At 40.9% G+C, this 27867-nt stretch overlaps 1 protein-coding gene across 1 annotated transcript; it reads right to left on the minus strand.

Annotated features, from left to right (window-relative positions):
• Positions 1-1629: 1629 nt before the first annotated feature.
• Positions 1630-26384, minus strand: LOC149456984 (cytochrome P450 2G1-like). Its single transcript, XM_089684268.1, has 9 exons — positions 26169-26384; positions 22129-22291; positions 19740-19892; positions 17262-17422; positions 13332-13508; positions 7779-7920; positions 7238-7425; positions 6133-6274; positions 1630-2296 (listed from the first exon to the last, which is right to left on the minus strand). The coding sequence occupies exons 1-9, from the start codon at positions 26376-26378 to the stop codon at positions 2115-2117; spliced, it is 1518 nt and encodes a 505-aa protein (XP_089540394.1). The 5' UTR covers positions 26379-26384; the 3' UTR covers positions 1630-2114.
• Between the last annotated feature and the right edge of the window lie 1483 nt (positions 26385-27867).

A 27867-nucleotide genomic window follows, 5' to 3' on the forward strand; every position in this document is an offset into this window, starting at 1 on the left:
CAGTTAAAGAATCTATTCCCGATACAATAGGTCATCCTGGTGGAATTGTAGAATGTTTGTGACTTTTCGGTAATGCATAGAACGTAGGATCACGATGGTGTTGTGTATTAAGGAAGTCATAGTGTCTTTGTGAATTAATGCCTTCATATAGGCCATGTTAATTAAATCATTATAGTCTGCTCACAAATCCACTAGATATAGAACAGTACCAGTCTTTATTGCATAATATATTGTGACACATTTGTTCGTATTGCACTTTGGTCATCAAAACAATGAACCTGCTCTCATCTGTAAAAAGCACAAGGCGCCAGTAGTGGACCTGCCAATTCTAGAGGTCAATGGCAAATGCCAATCGAGCTTTATGGTACTGGGCAGTGAGCACAGGGCCCACTAGAGGACGTCGGGCCCTCAGGCCACACTCATGAAATCTGTTTCTGATTGTTTGGTCAGAAACATTTACACCAGTGGCCTGCTGGAGCCCATTTTGTAGGGCTCTGGCAGTACTCATCTTGTTCCTCCTTGCACAAAGGAGCGGATACCAGTCCTACTGATGGGTTAAGGACCTTCTATGGCCCTGTCCAGCTCTCCTAGAGTATTTGCCTGTCTCCTGGAATATCCTCCATGCTCTTGAGACTGTGCTGGGAGACACAGCAAACCTTCTGGCAATGACACGTATTGACGTACCATCCTGGAGGAGTTGGACTTCCTGTTCAACCTCTGTAGGGTCCAGGTATTGCCTCGTGCTACCAGTAGTGACACTGACCCTAGCCATATGCAAAACTAGTGAAAAACAGTCAGAAAAAATTAGTAGGGAAAAAATGTCAGTGGCCTCCACCTGTAAAACCATTCCTGTTTTGGGGGTCGTCTCATTGTTTTCCCATCTAGTGCACCTGTTAATTTCATTAAAAAAGCAGCTGAAACGAATTAAGAACCCCCTCTGCTACGTAACTGACCAGATCAATATCCCAGGAGTTTAATTGAATTGATGCTTTATATGATTAAAAAGTGTTCCTTTCATTTTTTTCAGCAGTGTATTTACTAAGGCTAACAGCATAAGGATTGCAAATAGATAATGCTGATTGAGAGAGTAGTTCCTCCTTAAGCTGGATGCTGTGTCAGCCCATTTACAACCTAGGGAGCCAACATATAGAAGACTCCATTGAACATTTTTGATTACAGCAATTGGTTTGTACCGTGTTAACCCTGGCTATTGTATAGATAAGCTTTAAATGGTTGCATTAATACAGTATTTATAATAAACCACAGTTTCTCTATTGACTACTAAATGTGATAGACAGTTTGGTTGGTGAAAAGGGGGATGTCTGCCAGAGTATAATTATGCAAACCTGCATAATGGATGGTCTAGGTCAGTGGTTCTCAACCTTCCTAATGCCGCGACCCTTTAATACAGTTCCTCATGTTGTGGTGACCCCCAACCATAAAATTATTTTCGTTGCTACTTCATAACTGTAATTTTCCTACTATTATGAACTGTAATGTAAATATCTGATATGTAGGATGTATTTTCATTGTTACAAATTGAACATAATTAAAGCATAATTACTATCACAAGGGGGCAGTATTTACATCAACCACAGCTGAATATAAAAAGACCGATCAGCATCCAGATTAAGTTCCCATGGTACAGATATTTATTTTTGCAATAGTTGATGATTTTACAGTACATGTTTTTACATTTACCCAGTAATTATAATTCATGAAGTGTCGTTTTACCTCCAATACTGCTGCTTTCAACACAGTAGCTGCTTTTAACAGAGTATGTGGGCATATCTGCATAAGGGTGGACCCGCCTGGAGACGGATAGAGGAGCGGTGTCTCAGTTCCTAAGACCATCAGAAATATGTGTTTTCCGATGGTCTTAGGCGACCCCTGTGAAAGGGTAATTCGACCCCCGAAGGGGTCACAACCCACAGGTTGAGAACCACTGGTCTTGGTTTTGAGTCTTTTGGTTCACAGAACTCTTACCTTAAACCCAACACTGAGGCACCTATTCCTCAGTCAGCTTACCACATGAAAAGACACCACAGCTACACTTTATCTTCTATTCAGGGCCCCTTTAATAATGTTATCTGGAGCCCATAGGCCTGCATCAACTAGCGGGTTATAAATGCACATTTATAATTCCTAGGCAAGTTTCCAAGTCCAGATACGAGAGGCGTAATGTCCAACTCTTCAAGGGGAACAGAGGATTTCAAGTCAAAGTTCTGCAGGATGGTGGTGAGGAAGAGGAAAAGTGTCATTCGTGCCATTGGCTCTCCAGGGCAATTTCTCTTCCCTAAAATGTAAGAGAGGAGTAGGTTAATATAGACTTTTATTTTAAATACAAATAAAGTTTATATATCTTATTTGTTAAATGATACTTGTTTAGCTGCATAGAGAAAAATCATCAAAACCCCACACTACTTACTGTACTTTAGCCCAGACTCATATCTTCTGTTTTTAGCTATAGGAGCATCATTTGTTACAGTAGTAAAGTCTAAAAGGAAAAAAGGTGACTGGCAAATACCAGCCTTTCTCAACATACTGTTGCTTGTACTTACTGGTAAAGTGTGTTTGATATGAATACATTCTTGAAAACAAGTTGTGAACAATAACTTTTATAACTTTTATGGATATACCTTCTACTTTTGAAACTAAAGCTGGCCATAGATGGATTGAATCTCGGCCAGTTCAGCAGGGGCCAGCCGAGATTTTATCTATCTGTGGGCCGGCTGGTTGTACTGAAGTCAATCTATTGATCGACATCAGTACAACCAACCTGTTGGATTTTTTTCAAGCTGTCACTGCTAATGGCTATATCCACCAGCAGTGATCATTGTGTTCTACTGACAGGAAATACTCCCCCACCAGCATAACACAATAGCTCCATGGGGGAAATTCCCACAACAACACTGACTATGGTGAAAGGAAGGAAAATGGCATAATTTATGGGCTGCTTAATAAAAATTTATTGAACAGAAAAGAATAATGTATTTTGTATACCTAAAATATTTACCACGTAGAGACAATTATTACACAATACTTGCTTGCTCTATATATGAATGATGATCATTAAAATTAATGAATAATAATGCCCTGTAAAAAAATTCCTTTTGTCAGTGGAAAAGTGTTTCCTTACATTTATGGTCAGTGGAGAAATGCCCCTTCACATTGGTGAAAAAGCCCCCTTGGAAGTCAATGTAGACGTGACCCCTACATCAAATACAGTTGCAAGAAAAAGTATGTGAACCCCTTGGGAGTACGTGGAGTTCTGCATGAATTGGGCATAAAATGTACTCTGAACGTCATCTAAGTCACAACAATAGAAGAACACAGTCTGCTGAACATAATACTACACAAACATTAGATGTTGCCATGGTTTAATTGCACATAACATGTAAACATTCACAGTGCAGGGAGGAAAAAGTATGTGAACCTTTTGACTTAATAACTGGTTGACCCTCCTTTGGCAGCAATAACCTCAACCAAACGTTTCCTGTAGTTGCAGATCAGACCTGCACAACGATCTGGAGTAATTTTGGACCACTCCTCTTTACAAAACTGTTTCAGTGTAGCAATATTCTTGGGATGTCTGGTGTGAATCGCTCTCTTAAGGTCATGCCACAGCATTTCAATCGGGTTGAGGTCAGGACTCTGACTGGGCCACTCCAGAAGGCGTATTCTGTGCTGTTGCAGCCATTGTTTTGTTGAATTACTTGTATGCTTTGGGTCATTGTCCTGTTGCATCACCCATCCTCTGCGGAGCTTCAGTTGGCGGACGTTTTCCTGCAAAATGTCTTGATAAACTCTGGAATTCATTTTCCCATGAAGGACAACAATCCGTCCAGGCCCTGAGGCAGCAAAGCAGCCCAAACCATGATGCTCCCACCGCCATGTTTTACAGTGAGGATGAGGTTTTGATGTTGGTGTGCTGTGCCTTTTTTTCTCCACACATAGTGTTGTGTGTTCTTCCCAAACAACTCAATCTTGGTTTCATCTGTCCACAGTATATTTTGCCAGTAGTGCTGTGGAACATCCAGGTGCTCTTTTGCAAACTTCAAACGTGCTGTAATATTCTTTTTGGACAGCAATGGCTTCCTCCGTGGTATCCTCCCATGTACTCCATTCTTGTTTAATGTTTTCCTTATTGTAGATGTGTCAACAAAAATGTTAGCATGTGCCAGAGATTTCTGTAGGTCTTTAGCTGACACTCTGGGACTCTTCTTTACCTCATGCAGCATTCTGCGCTGTGCTCTTACAGGACAACAGCGCCTGCGGAGAGTAGCAACAGTGCTAAACTTTCTCCATTTGTAGACAGTCTGTCTTACCGTGGACACATGAACATCAAGGCTTTTGGAGATACTTTTGTAACCCTTTCCAGCTTCATGCAAGTCAACAATTCTTGATTGTAGGTCTTCTGAGAGCTCTTTTCTGCGAGGCATGGTTCACATCAGACAGTGCTTCTTGAAACCAGTAAACCCAAAACAGGTGTGTGTTTTTTAAGGGCAGGACAGCTGTCAGCAACACATCCAATATCATCACACTGATTGGAGTCAAGGTTGGCTCACTCCTGGCTCCAATTAGCTCTGGGAGAAGTCATTAAGCTAGGGCCTCACATACTTTTTCCTCCCTGCACTGTGAATGTTTACATGTTATGTGCAATTAAACCATGGCAACATCTAATGTTTGTATAGTATTATGTTCAGCAGACTGTGTTCTTCTATTGTTCTGACTTAGATGACGTTCAGAGCACATTTTATGCCCAATTCATGCAAAACTCCACGTAATCCCAAGGGGTTCACATACTTTTTCTTGCAACTGTATCAGTGGGAAATTGTCCCCCGACATCAGTAGTCTTTGTAGTTGGGAGATCAGTTTGCCACTGGTCAAGGAACCCCTAGCAATCTCTGTAGGAACCCTGGTTAGGAAAACCTTATTTATACTATTTAAGGCTAGGTTCAAACCTATGCAGTTTGTGTTTGATCCATTTCTGCGGTGCGTTTTGCGGTGCATTTTACATTATTGCGCATGCATTTTTTATGCGTTTTGCTGGGGGGTTCCAAATTGTTGCTGGCCAGATTAAAACGCAAAATGCATAAAAAATACACTACATGCTTTGCTGCCGCATTTCCATTGAAGTCTGAAGAACCAAAAACGCAATGTTTTGCATATAAAAAAAGTCCCTGACCCTTTCCAAAAAATGCATCAGGTGAAAACGCGGAGATGTGAACCTGTCCCATAGTAAATCGTGTGAAATGGACTGTTGTGTGTTTCTGCAAAATGCAATGGAAAACATATAGGTGTGAACCTAGACTAAAGGATAATTTCACCTTTTAAAAGAAAATAATAAATACACATTTTTTTCAGGTAAAAAAATGTGCATTTGTTATTTTTTATGTTTCTGGAGCCTGTAAAGCATTGCACTAGTGCCAAGCAGGTCCCCTGCAGACCTGCCAATGTATTTGTGTGCTTGTACACCTCATACGGGCAAGCAGATACTTACTTACAGGAAGACTCCATGAACTACCATGGTGCTCCACAGCGCTGTGGTAGTTCATTGAGAACTACGAAACAACAGCCGCATTTTTTTAAATTGTGACAGCTAGAAGGAGGGAGGAGATCCTCTACTAGCTGTAACAGGGATCGGGGGGGAACAGATTTCATATATAGGTGAATATAGGTGTAATGTAACATGTTACGAAAGGTGAACTTATCCTTTAAATGGTACTTGACTATACAAATCCTTGGCAGCAGTGTCAAAAACAGGCTGGTATGAGGTCATTACAGTAACTGACTGGAGACCTTTATAACTTAAACCAGCAAGGGTGTAATTCTAGCCCCCCTATTGGGAGAGCATTTTTCCCACTTACCACCATTAATGTAAGGAGCATTTTCCCAATGACCACTGATAAACTAATCTTACCAGGGGTTCCTTGAAACCTGAAAAATATTTCAAGGGTTCCTATGGGGTAAACAGGTTAAGAAAGGCTGAACTAGAGCAGAGAGCATTTCAGAAAATTAAAACAATCTGATTTCATTTAACAATAGTGTAAACTATTTTAATACCTAAAAAGGTCTCAAGACAAACATAAAGGAAGTTTTCATAAAAGATATTTCCTTTGGATAATCTACCTGCAGCAAAAGGCATATAGGCTTCATTCTTCTGAAACTCTCCGTTCTCATTCAGGAAATTCTCTGGGTTAAATTCTGTTGGGTACTTGAAGCAGGTTGGGTCTTTAAGCACAGAGCTGAGCAATGGGAAAACATTGATGCCCTGAAATATTTGAGAAACGTGGCAGTGAAAAAAATTATGTAATCTAATCTATGTATCTGTCTATCTACTGTATCTTTCTATCTATTATTGTCAGAGACACACTTGCACCATCCTAAATAGTCAGAGCTGCTACAGTGTAAGCCATTTACTATAATAATACAGCCACTATGCCTTGGGTGTGCAATAAAATATCCTTGTTCTTGTATTCATCAGGCTCTTTCTGAAGCTCAGATAAGGAGTAGAGATGAGCTTGGGTATCCTCCGAAGTCACCTCTATCTGAACATTAAAGTTGCACGCTTTTTTAGTCCAATTAGCTAAAAAAGAGCATGACTTTGATGTTCAGATAGAGGTGAGTTTGTAGGAAACCCAAGCTCGCCTCTAGTAAAGAGGTTTGGATATTTAAAGATAATTACATTTAAATTAGATTACAAACCATGTCAGGTTTTTTGTTCAAAGTTGTAGGTTTACCAACGTTAACACCCCTTCGAATTTTAAAGTGGTTCTAAAGCCTGAAGGTTTTTAAAAACTTCAATGTGCAGCTCCTCCCTCAGTCCCCTCCCCCAATACTTACCTAAGCCCAATATCATTCCAGCGATGTGTAGGAGAGCAGCTGCTCTCCCAGGTCTCTACCTCCTAATTGGCTCTCTACCTCCTAATTGGCCTAGAGTCATTGGCTCCCACTGTTGTAAATCATAGCCAATACGGAGGGATCAGGAGTCACTTTAAATTCAAAAGTTAAAAATAAAAATGTAGATTGATGTTGGTAAATCCACAACTAGCAAGCAGGACTGCAGTACCAAGGATTTTTTAAAATCTGACTGTAATGGCAAGACGAATTGTTACATTTTCATCTTTGCTAATCAGTGTGCATTATATACAGTATATTGCCATACATTAGGATCATAAGTAAGCTTTTTCATAAGAAAACTAAACAACATCTTAGTGGAGGGCATCTATTGTACCTGTGGTATCGTGTATCCTTTCAGGGTAACCTCCCTTACTGTTTTCCGTGGTACACCCAATGGAAGTAAATCTGTGAATCGATGAATTTCATGCATTATGGCTTCCGTATATTGCATAGAGCTCTTGTCTTTCATTGTTGAGCTGCGATTTTGTCCAATTACACGGTCAATCTCTTCTTGAAACTTAGCTACAAGATTTAAAAAAATCTAATATGACAGTGTATTTCTTGCAATTAGTACTCGGCATTGCATAGTTATATTTGGACAGCTTTATAAGTTTAATCATGAATTCATAGCAGAATTATTTTTTTTATGCTTGATATTTCAAACATGACACAAAGCGTGGCTCCAGAATGTTAAAAGATTACATTTTGGCATCTAAATAGATATGCCATTTGAAGAGTATAAAAATGAACTTGTTTTGATTGGAGCCCATTTGAAAGCACTTACAGCATTATAGTACAAATTAACACCTTGCTATATGGAAGCATGAGAAAGAAAGATGTAACCCCAGTCTTTTTATAGTGATCACTCTACTCACCAGTGACATCAGGGTGTTTTAGGAGAATTAGGAGAGAATAGTATAGTGTCGTGCTGGTGGTCTCCACTCCAGCAAAGAAGATCTGTAAGGCACTTGAAAGCAAATGGCTCTTGGTGAATACACTGTGAGGATTTGTTTTCTCCTAATAGAGTAAAGAAATGCATTATTATTATTATACAGGATTTATATAGCGCCAACAGTTTGCTCAGCGTTTTACATTATTGTAAATATGTGTGAACTAAATATCCCTATTTATTGCATAGTCTGCTTGAAAGGGTATATACTGTACCAGTGTGCAGAGGGTCCTTCAGAATTTCTAGTGTTAATATGTGGTTACACCCCTTTAGCACCTGATGGATAAATGCATGCACTAGCTGTTGGGATTTGAGCACAGGGATCTCTTGTTTGTTACATTATAGTAGGAGACAATACAGTAACAATACAGTTCAATACAAGAGGGATTTGAGGGCCCTGCTCCTTGGAGCTTACAATCTAGGAGGGAGCAGTTAATGATACAATAGGTAATAACTGTGGGGGATGGAGTGGTTGGAAGAGTAGAGGATTCCAGTATTAGCAGAGGGCGGGATAGGCTTCACTTAAGAGATAGGTTTTCAGTGAGTAGGCGATAGTCTGATAGATTGGAGTAGGGAGTTCCAGAGGATGGGGGAATCCCTGGAGAAGTCCAGGAGATGAGCATGGGAGGAGGAGACAAGGGAGCTAGAGAGTAGTAGGTCTTGCGAGGAGCGGAGAGTACGGTTTGGGTGATATTTAGAGACAAGATCGGTTATGTAATTTGGGGCAGTGTTATGAACGGTTTTGTACGTCAGTGTTAGTGTTTTGAATTCTTTTCGTTGGGCAACTGGGAGCCAGTGGAGGGATTGGCAGAGAGGGGTGGCAGATACAGAACGGTTAGTAAGGTGGATGAATCTGGCAGCATCATTCATGATAGACTGAAGTGGGGATAGCCTGCGATGAGGTAGGCCAATGAGGAGGGAGTTACAATAGTCGAGGCGTGATATGACAAGGGAGTGAATACGTTGCTTAGCGGTTTCCGGGGTTAGGAATGGTCGTATCTTGGAGATGTTGCGGAGGTGAAGTCTACATGATTTTGTCAGCGATTGGATCTGGGGCTGGAAGGACAGATGTGAGTCTAGGATTACACCTAGGACCCTGGTATGAGGCAAGGGACTGATGATTGTGTTATTGATCTTGATGGTGAAGTCAGTGGAGGTGGCACGGGCTGGAGGGAATACTAAGAGCTCAGTTTTGTCTCATTAGTGAGACAATTTGTTTTATTAAACTATGCACATTTTTTGCTTCCCAGACACAGTTCTAAACACATTCTCCTATCTGCCCTGATTAAATATGTGTACCTCTGTTACTCATATTTAATTACCGAGTCCCAGTACACTGACTACGTTGTCATCGGCAGCTCTTGGTGAAGGCTTCCGATTGAGAACCAGAGGGGTGGGCTCCTGATCATGTGCCTGCTGTGAGAGCAAACTACAGTGATCACATGATACAGAGGAAATGCCACCTCCCAGGCATTAAAGTGCACTTAAAGGACTGCTGGTAGATGACTTTAAGGGGTTAACGTAAAATCCTTTTTCTTGGAGTACATTATGGAACAAAGGATGATTATTCAGGTACATCAGGTTACACTTCTGCCTGCAGGAGTTTGGAGAATTGCAAAACAAAGTTGTAAGATTAGTTCAGTATAACCCCTCCCACTCCCAGTATGCCTCGGCTATGTTAACATGCAATAGTAGGAGTGACTCACTGGAACAAAGTAGTGGGACCTGTGTCTCATAACACTCCAAGAAAGGGATTTTACGGTAAGTCAAAAGTCCTGTTTTCTTAAACATACTTTATGGAACACAGGATAAGTTTTCCCGTACATTGGGAAGCCAAAATGCTGTCCAACTGAGGGTTAGACAACAAAACAAACAAAAGAATAACAGGATTGGCTCAGCAGAGTCTTCAGATCCAGCTACACATACAGCTGAGGCCTGTACATCCGCCTGATAGAATCTAACTACAATATAAAAAAGCCCAAGAAGCACTAATTGATCTGGTGGATTGCACCCTAACAGAGAAAATGGAAACCTTGCCCTTAAGGTCCTAAGCTTGTATAATAAACAGTTGAATCCACCTTGTGATAGTAGAACAAGAAGCAGGCTGTCCTCTATGGGAATGAAAAAACAGAGAGTCAGACTACAGAAAGAGCATTGTAGCTGAGAGATAAACTCAAACAGTGCGTACCATGTCCAGAGATGGGAAGGAACTCTCCTTGGGATCTTTAGGGACAGGACAGAGAGGTGGTAGAACAATGTTATAATTAAGGTGTAAGGTAGAGATCACCTTGGGAAGAAAAGAGGCCCTGGACCTCCAAATAAACTTGTCCCTGTGTAGCACAAGAAAGGGTTCTTTATAAGTTAAGGTTTCTTACCACGAAACTCACCTTGCAGAAGTGTTGGTGATGAGAAAGGCAACCTTGTGAGTAAAGATAGATAAAGAAATATCCCTGAAAGGTTTAAAGGGAGGTCTTTGAAAAACCGACAGAACCAGGCTGAATCACAGAGGCACTGAGAAATGTACAAGAGGTACAATGTAATCTACAGTTTGCACAAAGGCCTTCACTATGGAGTGAGAGGTAAGCAGTCACTGAAAACAAACTGATAACTCTGAGATTTGACCCTTGATAGTACTCAAGGCCAAAAGAAAGAATTCGTCCATCAGAGAACTTCCTGGGATGAAATTTCTTTGTCTCGCACCACAAAAAAAAAAAAAACAACACTTTCAAAATGTGTTGGTAGACTTAACGAAAAATACATTTTCTAGTTTTCAAGAGCATAGCATTGATCGAATTCAATAAGCCCCTGCCCTTCAAGACCTGGACTTCAACAGCCAAGCTCTTACAGTCCTGGACCAAAAAGCAGGGTGTCAAACTGGCCCTTGGGGCAACAGATGTGGACAATCTGGGAGAACCCACGGAAAGTCTGATGAGGGCAAAATACCATACAATATAATCCAACATAAATCACATCAAACATTATATAACACCTAACCCTTGGTCACTAAGGCCTCTTCCCACCCAGGAAGTAAAAAATAAGATAATTCCCAGTGTCCAATCCAATCCACTTCCTAAATGTGTATCTTTCAGTATCTTTCCACTTCTTCAAACTTCTTTAAATTCCTGATCAAGTGACATCCTCCTCTTCTTCTTTTAACCTTCAAAGAAATATCACACAGAAAGCGCATGTTGTGCATTACCTATGCCATACCATATAAATCCAACAAAAATACAATCACAAAAAAGTGCTCCAAACAGGCAAAATTTCACCACGTGTCTATCTACATGTGATATCCGCAATTCCTACTCTTACCCTCTGGGTATAAATTAAGTATTTCTATATATATTACACGATGGTGTCTATTCTGTTTTGACCTATACATATGGGCATTGAGACAGAACATCAAGAGCGATATTGACTAAGGAGCAGTCTATTTGTGAGAAGCTGTGTTTCCTTTTCTATTTGGTAAGGTGCATGGTTTGGAAGGTGGTGGATTTTTGTCTCACACATTGGTGGTCATTGGTTTATTACCATGGGAGCACAAAGTAGCACAATATTAAGTGTTGATAGTACTACACTATATGTACCTCAATTTTGGAAGGAAAAATCATTTAAAAGGAGCGATTTGGAAGCAAGAATGCACAAGTTGGGAATTCATTTGAGCGAGTAATTAATACCTAGAGGGTAAGAGTAAGAATTGCAGATATCACATGTGGATGGACACGTGGTGAAATTTTGCCTGTTTGAAGCACTTTTTTGTGAGTGTATTTTTGTTGGATTTAAATGGTATGGTATAGAAGAGGAGGATGTCACTTTATTAAGAATTTAAAGAAGTTTGAAGAAGTGGAAAGATACTGAAGGATACACATTTAGGAAGTGGATTGGATTGGACGCTGAGAATTATCTTATTGAGGGCAAAATACCACCTCTTTCTATGGCAGTTTTGTGCAACAAGAATTGGTTGAGTGCTTACCTGCAAAAAGTATGTAGTGTTGATGCATCGGGAAAATAGAAATATGAAAAATGGAGGGAAGCAATGGCTGACCAGGCAAATTCCATATGGAATTTTGTACCTGGGGAAGATGTTGAGAATCTTTAGATACAGAATGGGGCCAATGCTCCCTTTTCCCTTGGGACGGTGAACAGGTTTAAATATAAACCTTACAACCTCTCCTTTTCTGGAACAATAGCTATGAGGAGCCTGTTCTTCAGTAGTGTGATGGTCTACCAATCTTTGGAGGTTTTCTGCAAACTTGACAACATGAAGTGGTGTGGAGGTAGAGACCGAAATTCCAGTGCCAATGTTCGAAACTCAATCATCTGAAATGTCTTGTGACTGGATGTCTTTGAAGGCCAATAAAAGTCCCCCAACTCTGACAAGTGGGAGTGCCCACTTACTGTGAAGAGTAGCCACTTGCTGACTTGGAAAACTTGGGGGTCCAGGACCTATGGTGGAAATGAGCTCAAAGCTTTGCCTTGGACCTAGAGACCTAATTGAAATTAAAGGAACTCTTTTCAACGTCAGGAGTAAAGGGTTTTCAAGATAGATATTTTGACTTATTTTTCTTGAGCAAAAGGGGACTCTTCCTCCATTGATTTCCTTGATGAAGTTGTCTAGGAAATCACCAAAGAGGTGTTCCCCGTCAAAGTGTGTATGCAAGAGGTGTTTTGTGCACTAATGCTTCACAGGCCAACATTTAAGCCAAAGTGTCCTTCGCACATGAAAGCTGATGCTGGATATCTAGCCTATAATATCAGCTAGCCCACCAACACAATAAAGCAGGGCCTCTGGCATCGATCCTAGGTGCTGGAGGACAAAAGGATGTGTCATAATAGATCCAGAACCCCAGACCATAACCTTGCATCAGGCAGCTAATGTCTGTCAGATGGACATGGTTGCAACTGCAGGTTGCAGGGCAGGACCTGCGAGGGCACATAGTTCCATAAAAAGGCTGCTAGTCTTTTATCCCCTGGTTCTTTAAACATATGGATATTCTCAACAGTGACATTCAGAGTTTTGATAAGAGAAGAAATGGCAAGGTCCACAATGGGGCAAACCAGTTCTTTAGAAACCCTTCCTTCATTGGGTATTGCTGGGCAAAACACATAGGTGAAGGAACAACCCTTTCCAGGTCAGGTCAATCACTATACTGGACTGATTGTTGTGCATTGTTGGGACTTTCTTAATACAAGGTTCTCATTCACCTCAGCCACTGTGTGATCTCTGCTTGCCGTCACACCACACTGCACCCTGCTTACAAGTGAATCTGAGTATCCATGGGTGAGCAATCAATTGCTGGCGATAGGGTTTTCATTGAACATCAAGTTCTAAAGACTTAAGGATTTTACTTTTCAGGTGGCCTGATACAATCAAGCAATGACAAGATGCAAAGCAAAATCTCTTGGTATGTGTAAGCTGTGTCTCTGTTTCCATACCATTTGTACAAATTTGACCATGTTGTAAATGTTACAATCTTACCTTCTCCATTTTAATGAGGAAAGCATCCACATAACTCCCAGAATGTGCAGGATCCAGATTTGTTTGGCTAATGTTCACTCTGTTGTCTACATACTGGCTTAATTTATCTAGTAATTGGAACATTTTGTGATGAGGCCCAGGTATAATATTCATCAAGCAGGGAAATATGTCATACATCTGTTGGAGATAGAAAACAACACATGAGACAGTATGTAATAACAGATAAAAGATGAAGTCCATGCAAAGAGCAAAATAGTAGAATTAATACATACAGTATATGAAAGCTATTTTTCCTGCAAGGAAAGTGTTTGTCTACCCAGTTCTGAGATTTACACAGTTCTGCCACACAACACAGCCCTGTCTAGCAGAGTAAGAGGTTTGTTTTCCCTTTGCTACAGTTAAGTTACACTTACATTTTATCCTTTCCCAAGCCTGCAACTGGACATTAAAAGGAGGAGGATCAGACTGATGAGATCATCTTTATGTCACTCTGCACTCTCCCTCTGTTAGCATGTCCACTGTACTGCAGCACAATTGATTGGCTTCTTGTGCAGCTTCTCCTCCTAGTCTGAACTCTGCTGTACAGGAACTGTAAGAGGCTTATATCAAGTAAAATTCAGGTACTTAGCTGTATTAATGAATGGAGAGCATCAATAATGCCTGCCTTTAATATATGCCTCAATTTCTTCTTTCAATTAGTTTCTTTAATTCTGGGAGGGTTTTATCCTTCATAACATACAGACTATAAATTAGAATTTTTCTTCTAATAGCTCAAGCCAGGACTTTGAAATGGCAGGATGGCAAGTGGGAGCACAAGGCCAAGTCTAGTGGTTATTCAAAAGAAGCAACAATGACACTAAAAGTGCAGTAATCCAACTCTGCATATTTTAGTTTGTTATTGTGAAACCTCTAACATAAACATACGGGGCCTTCTAACACTAATAATATAGCAAATACACATATAACTAGCTGAATAAGTAGAAAAATGACATACATATAGTAATAAAATAAAGTAACCCCCCCATGAATGACATCATCCTTAATAAAAAAATAAAAACATGATACCTGATAAATCCGGCTATGTCTTACACCCAAGATGGTGAAAGATCTTAGTAAATAGTACAAAAATCTAAACAAAATCTAAAATGATGAGGCATGAGGTTTATATTTCCTTATTTTTAAATTTTTCATTTTGGATGCACTACAAAAAAAAATTATATGTATTTTTATATTTATTTATCATTTTCTACATCAGCTTGTTTCTTACATATACATTCATACAGTATATGGATATATATTGGATTTTATTTTATTTTAACTTTATTATTAATTGTCACATGCTAATTGTATTTTTTTTTTATCTATTTCTTTTTAGCTTTTTTTTTTTTTTTTAATAAGCTATTCCAAGGTCTTTTGCTCTTTTAGGGGGCAGGCTTTGTCTTACATTCAACATTGGTTATATCCAGGGCTGCTGGCCTATTGAGTGACCCCTTTAAGGCAATTATGCACATCTTCCTGCATTTCCGGTTTAAATTATGGCTTTACAGACAGCGAAATGTGTTCATTTAATGACAACCTGTAATTTTGCTTCCTTGAGAGCCAATCAGCTATAACTGTAACACATGTACCTATACGGCTTCATACTAGAGCACCACCAAGTGGTGCTTCTAGCTATGTACAACACACAGGAAACAGGAAGTGACACAGAGCCGGGACCGGAAGTATCTGGAAGAGCCATCTTGCACATCCATCCGTCAATAATAGTACACATCACTGATTTCTGAACAATTGCATTTACAGTTGTGCTCAAAATTTGGGGATCTCATGATACCAAGCCAAGGTCAGGTAGGCCAAGAAAGATTGCAGACACAACTGCCAGAAGAATTGTTGGGGATTCAAAGAAAAACCCACGGGTAACTTCAGGAGAAATACAGGCTGCCCTGGAAAAAGATGGTGTGGTTGTTTCAAGGAGCACAATACAAGAAAACTTGAACAAAAATGAGTTGCATGGTCGAGGTGCCAGAAAGAAGCCTGTACTGCGCCTATGCCACAAAAAATCCCAGTTACAATATTCTTGACAACACCTTGACATGTCTCACAGCTTCTGGCACACTGTAATCTGGAGTGACAAGACCAAAATAGAGCTTTATGGTCACAACCATAAGCGCTTTGCTTGGAGAGGGGTGAGCAAGACCTACTATAGCGAAAAGAATAACAACCCCACTGTGAAGCATGGTGGTTGCTCACTGATGTTTTGGGGTGTGGGAGCTCTAAAGGCAAGGAGAACCTTGTGAAAATTGATAGCAAGATGAATGCAGAATGTTATCAGAAAATACTGGCAGACAATTTACATTCTTCTGCACAAAAGCTGCTCATGGACTTTCTAGCAGGACAATGACCCTAAGCACAAGGCCACGGTGACCCTCCAGTGGTTACAGCAGTAAAAGGTGAAGGTTCTGGAGTGGCCATCACAGCCTCCTGACCTGAATATTATCGAGCCACTCTAAGGAGATCTCAAACGTGAAATTTTGATTTCTGCTCCCAGCAGTATACCAGGCATTAAGTATAATCAAGATACCATGAAGTCTTGTGATGAAAGGGGGCCCCCCTTGTGAGCAGGTTCCAACACACTGATGTGGTGGTGACACTCCCATCCCCAGCAGCCTAAGCCTCTAGCCAGGACAACGTACTCCAACAGGTCCAATCTGCTTGAATCCCATGGCGGCAAGAGAGCAATTTTCCCGCACAAAGAATATAAAGCAATTTTCCTGAACAAAGAATATAAAGCCCTCCTGACTCCTCCTGCCATGCCCAGTCCATAGGGATTTGTAGTTTTTAGTGACAGTCATCTACATAATATGGCCACTACCTCATTCTACATCTCTCAGAACCCTAAGCATTCTGTATAAAACTCTCTAGGCTTACAGTAGCTTGGTTCTCCCCCTACGGACTGGAAGAGAATGTAGCAACAGCTTAACAACTGAGTAAGGGGCAGCAAGGCAGATGTATTCTGAAGCAAAGTACTTGTCTCTCACTATTGTAGTCCAGTTTCCTGGCTACATGTGTATTTTACTATTATTGGCTGCAGCGACTAGAATTTCTGGTGGAGAGATCTCACCAATAGAAGGCAGTAATCATTCAACTTGCAGACACCCAATCAAAGATGAACTATATTTTACATTTGTAGTCTTTAAGAAATTTACTTGTGATTAGTTTCTATGGGTAATGTGCCTTGTGCATTACCATTGCCATTTGTTCCGTCTTACTTAGTACACCCAAACCCTGACCTTGGCATGTATGAATGTTATTGCCCAGGGGCGGACTGACCATTCAGAAACTCGGGCACTGCCGAGGGCCCGGGGTCAGTAAGGGGCTCCATGAGATGCCCTTGGTATATTTCATAGGCTTTTTTGGGTGTGGTTTGAGTGTGGGTGAGGACACAGGGGCCCCATGATCCCCTATTGCCCGGGGGCCCCATGAGTTGTCAGTCCGCCTCTGTTAATGCCTATTCTTAGAGTCTCCACTCCTTATGTTACAGACAGTGTAACTGTTACAGCTTTGTTATAGCATGATTTTTTTTTTGTATTTACTACATGTATTTAAAACAAAAATTGTACTAATTATATGTCCAGCTGCCTTTAGACAATTACCATAAGCCTGCAAAATGAAGACCTTGGACTGCAGATAGCTTTTTGACCTATCGTAGGTACTCTTTGGTACTGTACCCACCCCTAAACCTATGCATTATAGGTGGAGTTGGCTTTGATATAAATCTTCCCATGTTTTTCATTATGTATTAATCAAGTTTTTAGAGCTATGCTATATAATAACTAAACCTTGAAGTGCATGATGAATTGAAGTCCTCTTTACACTGTTCATTACTGACCACCAAGTAACACCATATGCAGTACCAGTACAGTTGGGTCTTACCTGTCCCCAGGATGAACTGGCAATGGCAAAGGTGTCTTGAATACAAGACAAAACAACGGCCAACTCCTTGTTCTCGTATTCCTGCCGATTTCCAAACATAGTGGACAATGTAATGTTGCACACGGCTTTTCGGAGACACAGTTGTGGGTCAATGAAGGATTCTGGGACATGCACAAAAAAAAAGCTTTGTACACTTACTTTCCTTGGTAGAGAATCAATTACTGTCATTTAAAACACATGGTAGAGATGTGCAGTACAAACACATTTGAAAAGATAATAATTTTGTTTTGTCATGTGTTATATTAGAATGATTCATTGAATGAACTCAATTTGTTTTGAATACTTATGTATAGAAAATCTTATGTTAATGTATACGTTATTTTCAAATCTCTTTGAAAATCAAATTTTGAGAGGGCTATATTCATTCTATTCTATTTTTTTCTATTCTATTCTTTTATTTTTTTTATTTTTTGTTTTATTCCATTCTATTATACAATATTCTCTTCTGTTTTATTCTATTTTATTCTATTCTTTTATCTATATATGTAGACTCTAACAATGAAATAATCCGATTTGCTTCCTTCAAGTTTGACAAATATTAAACGAGCAATTGAAAGCATTTTGTTCTACCTCTTTGACAAGTGCCAAAAAATGCCTGTTGAATTTGTCAGAAATCTTGTGAGTTATTAACTTGTTGTGCTGTCTGCCTGTGAGGACTGTTGCCAATTTAATTGTTCTCAGCTATCTCTTAGGTCTACAGAACCCCTCCCTTCTATGTTATGAAGAATAGAGTCCTGGAGTCCTGTAATGTTTCAGGTGTTCTGATACAATAGGGTGAGTGATGTCAAAAGACTGGAAATGTATTACTGGCAGAATTATTAGTTCAAAATAAAGTAAAAGAGGTAGAAAAAAAAAAGGAAACAAATGCACCCAAAATATTTAAAGGCTGGTAAGCTACAATTGCGGTACTTGGAGTTTTTGAGTTACTTAACCCAAGTGTTTCTTTCTTCACTTGTTTCAAGCTTGTTTTAGCTCAATGATATAGAAATGACTGAAGCTACTGGGTCAGCATAGCAGTTAAGCCAGCCATACATGGATCGAAATGCAGCTGGTTCAGTAGGGTCCAGATGGATTTCCATCCATGTATGGGTAGGGAGGTTGTACAGAAGTCAATCTGCCAATAAACTTCTATACAACTGCCCTGTTGGATTTTTGCTGCTCAATCAGCACCACCAGCTATAGCTGGCAACGCTGATTGGTTTAGTGTGACAGCAAGGAAGTCTCTCCTTAAGTAATTTTTTCTTCAACTCCTAGTTGAACGAAAAAAAAAAAAAAAAAAAAAGAATCATCTATGAGCTGCTTTAGGAATCACCTATTCCCTTAGTATAGGTTTCCTGTATATCTAGTCAGTATGCCAATAGTCCTGGTTGAGATTTGGCTTTGACAATGGCTATGAATGTCTACCTGCTGCCTACCATGATTTCAGTCGGAATCCTTGATTATGCCTGGTTGTTGCCTATTTCTAATTTACTGGGTTTTCCTGGCTGCATCTCTGGCTTCGGCTTGGTGCTTTCACTGTTTATTTCCTTCTCAATTGTCAATTACCTTCTAACGGTCACCACTGGGATAAAAAGGGCAGCAACCCCACTCTACCTAAAAGTAGATCAAAACCCTAACTGGATAATATTAAAATAGTTAAAGTACTATTCATCATAAAAAATTCTGGTTTTTTTTCCTTAATATGTTTTTATGCATTTTTACCCATCATATACTTGTTTGAAAAAAATAATTTTGATTTGTTCCCTCCTAGATTGTAAGCTCCAAGGAGCAGGGCCCTCTTATCCCTCTTGTATTGAACTGTATTGTAGCTGTATTGTCTCCCTTTATATTGTAAAGCGCTGAGCAAAATGTTGGCGCTATATAAATCCTGTATAATAATAATAATAATGATCTGTCTCAGATATGCAATTATAATAGAAGATGAAGTCCTAAGGTAAATCTGTTGCTAGATCTGTTGTCTACAATGAAGTCTGTATTTAAAGCAGAAGTAAACCTTGTTTTTAATATTTGTTGTACTGTAAAAATCTCTAAAACGTGTAGTGGAACATGCGCACTGCACTCTCAATGGACAGCATGCCATCCATTGAGAAAGCGGTTCTTCGGCCCAAACTCCCGTGCCCATGTGCAGGAGTGACGTCATCGGCGGCTTAGCCAGTCAAACAGCTGCTGCCTGAAAAACCAGAAGGAAGACTGGGTAAAGATGGAAGCCTCAGGGAGCTGTGATAGTGAGGGCTTCATTTTCAGGTAAGTCCTTCATAATGTGCTAGTATGCAATGCATACTAGCACATTTTGCTCTTATCTTGCAGGGAAACTTTTTTTTTCACTACCATTTCAATAACTTTGCCATGCTTACCATCAAAGTTTGCCTCACAATTTATACTTTTATCAAAGTTTATGTGCCCATACTCTGCACTAACCTTTACTTTTCTTTAATTCTTCCACTAGACAGTGAGCCTCCTCTTGAATACGATCTTCTGTATCTCTTTTCCCAAAACCCAAATCCCTCAAACTGGAGACGGAGAAGCGCCGGAGCTCCCTCCACCATTCCAAGACATTAGTAAAAATGAATCCTGCAGAAGATCAGTTTGTACAGTTTATATATCACAAAACAGCCAGCTGTTTAGTTGCATTTGATGAATTGATCAACACACTCTTTTTAGGGTTCAGTAAAAAAAAAACAGCACCAAATGTATTCCCATAGCAAACACAGCTGAATGCAGACAAGATTCGTGCACACCAACAGCCACATTCAATAAAACATGCAAAGTGCTTACAATGCTAATACAGTATTTTGCAAAAAGAAGCACAGATAATTATTGCAATTTAAACTTATGGCCAAAAAGGAGGGGGAAAAAATTGGAAAAGCACTGGGTGATGGCTCCTGAAGAAGTGGATCAAGTCCATGAAACGTGTTGAGCTTAAAGAATTGGAATACCTGTGAAGCAAGTTGTTTTCCACTATGATGTTGCAATCTTTTAACCTTTATATGATACAGTGGTTTTGGATATTAATATGAGTATGTATGGTGGATTTTGATATGAAATAACTAGTGATTTTATACAGATGCTGTGCCTCAAAAATCGCCATCTTTTTAGGGGCGTTTTCCATTCTCTCCTTTTTGTCCATAAGTATAATTAATTAGGGACGTGGCACTATCATATTTGATCAAGGTAAGATTTTTGCAGTTTGAAGATGTGACAGATGGCCTTGAGGTATTCTGCCACAATAAGGTGAAAAGGGCTGCAGATGTAGATGGAAACTTTGACAGAACCTACAGTCTAACCAGTACTCCAAGACTGGCCTGCATCTTACTATAATGCCAGGTTCCTGATTAGATGATGCCAAGAAAGCAAAGTCCTTTGTTTGTGAATTCCTGTCAATGGCTGGGGTAGGTCAGGAAAAAATTTGTGTGGTTGACAACAAGAACTGAAACTTTTGGGGTTGGCTTATGTACCAGTTTGGGAATTCTGGGATTTTTATATTCAGTTGAGAACCAATGTTCTCTCTATACAGTTGATAGAAACACAAAAGCAGCTTGATTCAGATAAGAAAGGGAGGGGGGGGGGGGGGGGGGAGTGTCTGCAGGTCAGAAGATGGTCAACTGCAAATCAAATGCATCTGTGAAAGAACCATAACAGTCTCAAACTGATCTCAAATGCAAGCTTAATGTACCTAAAAGTGTGTTGAATTTTCCCATCTACATAAAAACTAAAATGGTCAAAGTCATGTAGACTAGTGCTGTTCAGAGCAGATAATCCACAAGGCAACCGAAACAGGAGAGTAGGGCTCGGTGGTTGTCTAGGGGGCCCAACTACAACCGTCATATTTGCACAGTAAACCAGTGGGATAGAATTCGGTAAAAATGTGCACCTGCCCATCACTTTGCAAGGGAGGATACACGTGTAGGCATTTGGTGTCTGATTAGGCCATGCCACTACAGACAAGAAAAATGGGATGTCTTCTCTAGGCCTATTGCAATTCGTATCAATGTCCATTGAAAGGATTGGAGAACCAAATATTCTACTTTGCCTGGAACTCCATTTTGCCCAATCCACCTTTGGCATTGTTGTCCCCATTCATATGTTTAGTTGCGGCAACCACCTTCTACCTTTTGAGACTAATTGCCCACAAGTGATTTACTAAGCAATAGTGATTATAAAAGAGACAGGTTTTTTTTACTGAATGTCAACAATTATTAAACTGTGTACTTGTTTTTGTTTTTTTTTTTACCTATATGTGATGGATCAGAGGTAAAACAATGTCAACAAATGCACAATTATTGCCTAGAGATTAAACATTGGTGCAGTTTCAGGTTGGAGAAAAAACCTTATTCGACATGGATGTCACAAAAGTTTCATCTGTTCAGTTCTGCTCATATTCAACAGGGTATCTGTTAACCCTTTGAGGACCAAGGGACGTATTTGTCCCATGTTTTTAATTGCGTGTATCATCTGATTAAGAACTTAAAACTTTTTTTTTTTTGGTTTGAGTCAAAATATTAGTTCTTATCAACAAACAACAAATGGATCTAGCTTTTTGCCAATTATTTCATGAAATGGCTTAGTTACAGCAACTGAAGTGTATGAACTTTAAAAACAAAAAAATTGATTCTTTTGGCGTTTCAAAATCTTACGGTCCTCAAAGGGTTAACAGACCCCCTGCTGACTGGAATAGATGCCACTCATGTAAAAGAGCCCTTAAAATTTTTGCAAGTTACAAAGTGACACATCTGTGTAAATAGGCAGACAGAAGGAGAGATAAGGACATAAAATAATACTAGCATCACTGTTAATTATAATACCTGACCTTGGTTCTTATAGAAGGCGTCCCAGGCAGGCATGTCACCACGTCCTATATAAAAATCTGCTTTGTCCAAATAAACCTCTTTCACTTGCTTGTAACCAGTGACCACCACCACTGGACGGGATCCCAGGTAAATGGTAAATACCTCACCATATTTTTCCCTGAACTGAAAGTCAAACAATGAAGATATCAGGTTTCCTGTGACCCCACATACATTCAAATATTATTTTAAGGATCAGATAATCCAAAATGAAAGGATATGTAGTGTTCACCTCCGGGGAGACCACTGGAAATATGCCCAGGTCTCCTTTGTTAGTACAGAAGTGGTTAGACAGTTCCATGTATACCGACAATACAGGCTTTGTCAAGGGGATGTCTTTTTAGAATGTATTGCTTAACAATTTGAAACATGAGAGGGGTTCATGGATTCAGAATACTCCAAAACAATTAAAAAGAGGACAAACTTCCAGCACAATCCTTATAGCAGCAGGCATACATAAATGTCCCAAACACAGGTATACTCACAATATCCCAGGAACTATCTGCAACCGAGCTTTCTTAGGTAGATCCTCAGTGAGGGTGCCAAAATATCCTTCTCCAGACCAGGACTTCATAACAGTGCCCTCCAAAAATCCATTAGTAATCTTCTCCAGGCCACCAGTTTAGCACCTGCTGAGGCCCAGACTGTAATTTCTTGTCTCACTAACAATCTCCAAGGGGCAGCAGCAAGTCCTAAGATGTGGTGGCTACAATTGTTTATCTTTCTCAGACCTAGAACATTTTCAGCAAGTACAGAAAATACACATTGATCTTGAAATGCAACGTCCTTGTCACTTTCTGTTAGCTGCACTGAAAGCAAAAAAAGAAACATCTTTCTTCTATAAATTACTAATCCCATCATCCGCAATTTAAAGATGATGACAAAGGCAGCCAAGTTTGTAGTCAAGCCTGGGTGATGTTCTTTATAGACACAGTGGAGGAGTGAGCATAGTCACCCAGAGACAGAAGGTGTTTATTTAAAAAGGATTAGCAGATGAAAAAGGGAAAAAAGCTTGAATGAATAAATAAATTGCATCCACTTTATCTATCTATCTATTGAATACATTATATTTTTGTTTTGGGTTTAGATATCCTATAATATTTCAATTTCTGTGGATATATCAAACCTGAGAGTAGTGCTAATCTTTCTACTACTAAAAAGTACATTACTGTTTGTGTCTCAATCGGAGACATTTCCCTTTAGTTCTGATTTCGAGGACAAACCCGGAGTTGAGGGAAATTTTTACCAACAAGATAGTAATAATACGTAATTGAAGAAGGGGAAGGCCAATGGTGTAGCAGGATTTACTGTATTCAACAGTGTATGTTAAAATACAATAAAATTGCACTCACAAAAGTCGCTTTAACCTGGCATATAACAAGCTCCATGTGGAGCCACCAGTGCAGAGTCCACTCCTGACAGAGACCACTGGGATGACAGGAGCTCTGTGGAAGCCAGAGATCCGGGCCAACCACCAGAATATCACCATGGAAGACTTGAGAAGGGAGCTTTCATTGGAGCTTACAGATGCTACAGACTATAGCCAGTCAGAAATGCATTTCAGAGGCCAAACTATGCCTCCTTCATTAGCCTGATAGAGAGTAGCCACTAGCACTGCAAGCCTGCACTCAACATCCACTTGGCATGTGACCAAGACAGATTTCAGCTGCCGTGCTCCATGTAGTGTTTGTCATATGCCTGTGTTAAGCAACTTTTTTGAGTGCAATAATATTGTGTTTTAACATACACTATTGAATTACCGTATTTTTCGCTCCATAAGACACACCTGACCATAAGACGCACCTAGGTTTTAGAGGCAGAAAACTGGGAAAAAAAAATATTCTGAACCAATGGACTGCAGACATAGTACAGAAAATGACCAGAGACTGCAGACACAGTACAGGAGATGACCAGAGACTGCAGACACAGTACAGGGGATGACCAGAGACTGCAGACACAGTACAGGGGATGACCAGAGACTGCAGACACAGTACAGGGGATGACCAGAGACTGCGGACACAGTACAGGAGATGACCAGAGACTGCGGACACAGTACAGGAGATGACCAGAGACTGCGGACACAGTACAGGGGATGACCAGAGACTGCGGACATACTACATCATATAAAGTCCCAACAGGGCCCCTCCACCCAGAATATCAAATGATCTGACACCATACACCAAGGAAAAGGACTACAACTCCCAGTATCTGTCATTTTAACTTACAGAAGGCAGGGGGCGCACTGAGCTCCGAGGACAGGCCACACCAGCAGATAGGACCGGACTGTAGAGCAGGGAGCACACTATGGACACATGCCAGGAAAGGGGAGGCGCTGTAAGGACAGGCCACACCCGCAGACCGGACTGCAGAACTGGGAGCTCAGTACATAGACATGCCAGGAGCGGGGACAAGCTCCGAGGACAGTCCACGCCTGCAGGGCGGACCGGATTGCAGAGCAAGCTGGCTGGGTTCAGCGAGGGGACTGCCTGCTATGAAGAGCTGCGGGGACAGCCCGCTGAGAGAGGGCAAGGTGAACTTCGGTGACAGCCTGCAGTGGGAGGGGACAGCCTGCACTGGGATGGGACAGCCGCTGGCACTAACACGGCGGCGGTGACAGGTGGAGGACCGGTCAGTATTCGCTCCATAAGACGCAGAGACATTTTCCCCCATATTTTTTGGGGAAAAAAGTGCGTCTTATGGAGCGAAAAATACAGTAATCCTGCTACACCATTGGTGCCTTGTTGTCTCTTTCGCCCCTTCTTCTCTTACAGCTTTCAAGCTCCCAGCCCATCCTAAGAGGCAGCCTAACTCCAGCCAGCTGTGTCAGCAAGAGACTATCCACTGATTATAGCCCAGACCTCCTGGGTTTTATAAATGTCTATATACATATAGACATTTATCTTTGTAATTTTATATCATTGCATATTAGTATTATTTGTGGTGTACCTACTCTCATCTGATGTCGATATCATCCCTCATACACCATTCAACCTGACTGCTTAAAAAAGAAGCCTGTTCTTTTTTTTCCCCCAATTATACTTACCTATGTGGATGCAGCATCGGTCCGATGTTGCACCTGTCCCCCTCTAGCCCAAGGGTGAGAACTCAGCGATCACATGACCGCTGATCACTGAGTTGTCACAGCCGCTCTGAGTAACTGTCAGTCACCGCTCTCTGCTCAGCCCCTCCAGCGCTCACCTGTGCACTGGGCTTTGGAGGGAGAGGGAGCTCCAGACTCTGGGGTGGATCCTGACTTTAAAGTCACGATCTTTCCCCAGCTTGGACCGGCTGAGTGATGTCAGCCAACAGCAGGATTCAGCCCGCTGTCAGCTGAAAATGGGTTACAGGATTGCAGAACGAAGTGCAGTCCTGTGATTCATAGGAGAAGTATAGCCAAAAGAGCTTTGGCTGTACTTCTCCTTTAAGATCATCCCGTGATTGTAACAAGTTATAAGTGTAGCACTGAGTGTTGGTAGTTTCTCTTTATAACAAGTAATTAAAATTTTGATAGGCTTCTACTAATGAAAAAGAGGGTTTTGACATAATATCCAAATATTACCTTAAATGCCTAAAGCTAAAGGGTGAGTTTACAGCTGTTCCAGGTATGTAGCCCTTACTTTATGTATCCAGGAAGATCGAGATACATACAGACACATCCTTTCTAAGTATAAAATAATAAGAACAATTGCATGCTGAAATAAATAAAATAAATAATACAATAAGTTATTCAATATATTCATTAATATGAGACATTGCTTTAAACTTCTTTACAACACGTGATTATTGTTAACTCTGATTTCAGCTGGCTTAATGTAGGTATTAGGGTCCATTAGCCTTATTCATCCAAGTCCATTCAGTGGAAGTGAATATAGTTCCTTTCTTGTGTGTGTATAGCCATATGGTGCTTATATTGTATATTATGATGCTGATATCATATTTAACTAACAAATAAGAAGCAAAAGAAAAAGATCAGTTATAATACATTTAATTTAAGGAAACTTACTTTCATCAGAGAGTTTGCAACATCACCTCTTCCAATCTCTAACACATTCCCCAGCAGTGGAAGAGGTGTTGGTCCTGGTGGGAGATTCCTCCGTATCCAAAACATCTTTATGCTCAAATATAAGATAAGTCCCGTGACTCCCAATGCTAATAGCAAAGTTATATCCACTGGGAGATCCATCCTGATGGCTTGTATGGAACTTGTGAACATGCAACACATTTCAGTTTTTTATAACGTGAAAGGTTTCTGACATTTAAAAGGTGGAGCACAATAAATACAGTCTGGAAAAAATTATGCAATCATTATGATAATATGTCAGTAGAACTCTGTCTTGTCTTCTCATAAAAATGTATGAAAGAACAAGTCCAGACAGATATAAAATAGAAATATTAGTTTCAATACAACATGGATTTCTTCAGACATCATTAAATCATTCTTTTTTTCTGCTAGAGCCAAGTTGTAGAATATTGCTTGAAAGTCTAGGCAATGTTCAGGGAGTGCGCATGCGCGGCCGGAGGGACGGACATGTCTCCCTGAGGCTCTGTCATACCGCAGGGACAACAGCCACCAGATCAGAGATCCCAGCCCGCACATAAATATAAGCAGCCCCGGTCTCCATGGCAACCCCCCTGGCAAAAGCCAGCATGGTCAGGGGAGCGCCCCGGCATCAGGCTTCGCCGCCCAGCAAGCCCATTAAGGAGACCCTAGTTCGAGCCTCCTCCAAGATGGCCACCGCATCTTCTCCAGGCAGCAAGAAAGCTGCACAGCCATATACAGCCCTGCAATCAGTGCAACCCAGTCCACCCTGCACATCGGATGGTGACCCCCACTCATGCTCCTACCTCTGACCTTACATCTCCTGACCTTCTCATGCGCTTTGAAAAAATACTACACAAAGCCCTGAAACAGACCTCTGACCACATCACAGACAAGCTGTACTGAGAAATCCGCGAGCTAGGGCAATGCACTGCTGACCTGGAACAAAGAGTGGATGATGACCTTGACGCCACACTCCAGACACACACACAGACGACCTCGACCTTTTACGCGATGAAAATGCGACACTGCAAACACGCCTCGAGGACTTTGACAACCGGGCTAGACACTCAAATGTACAAATTCGTGGTCTCCCAGAATCGGTCATTGAAGTACAATCAACCGTCACAGCATTGTTCCAAGAGCTCGCCCCAGCTCTCCCTATAGAACGCCTAGAAATGGACAGGGTCCAAAGGGCATTAGCTCCGCGATGCACCGATGCAACGTGGAATCCCTGACGTTCCAAGCTCACACCTATCAACTGTTTCAAGACCTTTGCCCCACCACTATCGCTAAACGCAGAGCTATGAAACAACAAGGTATAACTTAAAATGGAGCATCCCCTTTGCAGTGCGTTTTCGTTACCAAACCCGAGACTACATCTGCAAGACCCCTGATGAACTGTCGGACACCCTACGGAACCTCCAATTGCAACCACCAACAACACCATCAGAAAGCTCCAGACGGCGGTCCGCATCTTGCTCATTGCAGAAATCCCACCCACCACACCTCGCCAATGGTCAACTTAACGCCCACAAATGAGGGCACTTCTCATCACCTGCTCTGTATCCACAGGACTCTATGGACTGAGTCCCACCATTCACCTCTTACCTCGCCACCCTCACGTGACACTACAGAGCTCTGCCAACGCAGTGGCCAACGT

Source organism: Staurois parvus, unplaced genomic scaffold (genome assembly GCF_062004578.1).
Source record: "Staurois parvus isolate SC_StPar_1 unplaced genomic scaffold, SC_StPar_1.0 ptg000340l, whole genome shotgun sequence".
In the NCBI taxonomy this organism is placed as follows: domain Eukaryota; kingdom Metazoa; phylum Chordata; class Amphibia; order Anura; family Ranidae; genus Staurois; species Staurois parvus.

Bases quoted from the DNA above. Each gene is read 5' to 3' on its own strand.
- LOC149456984 (XM_089684268.1), bottom strand. From the start codon at position 26,378: ATGTTCACAAGTTCCATACAAGCCATCAGGATGGATCTCCCAGTGGAT. The intron at 17,423-19,739 runs GTTAGTGCAGAG...TGCATGTCCCAG, and splicing joins AGAATTAAAGAAAAGTAAAG to AATCCTTCATTGACCCACAA. The intron at 7,426-7,778 runs GTGAGTAGAGTG...TAAATCTTGTAG, and splicing joins AAAACACCCTGATGTCACTG to CTAAGTTTCAAGAAGAGATT.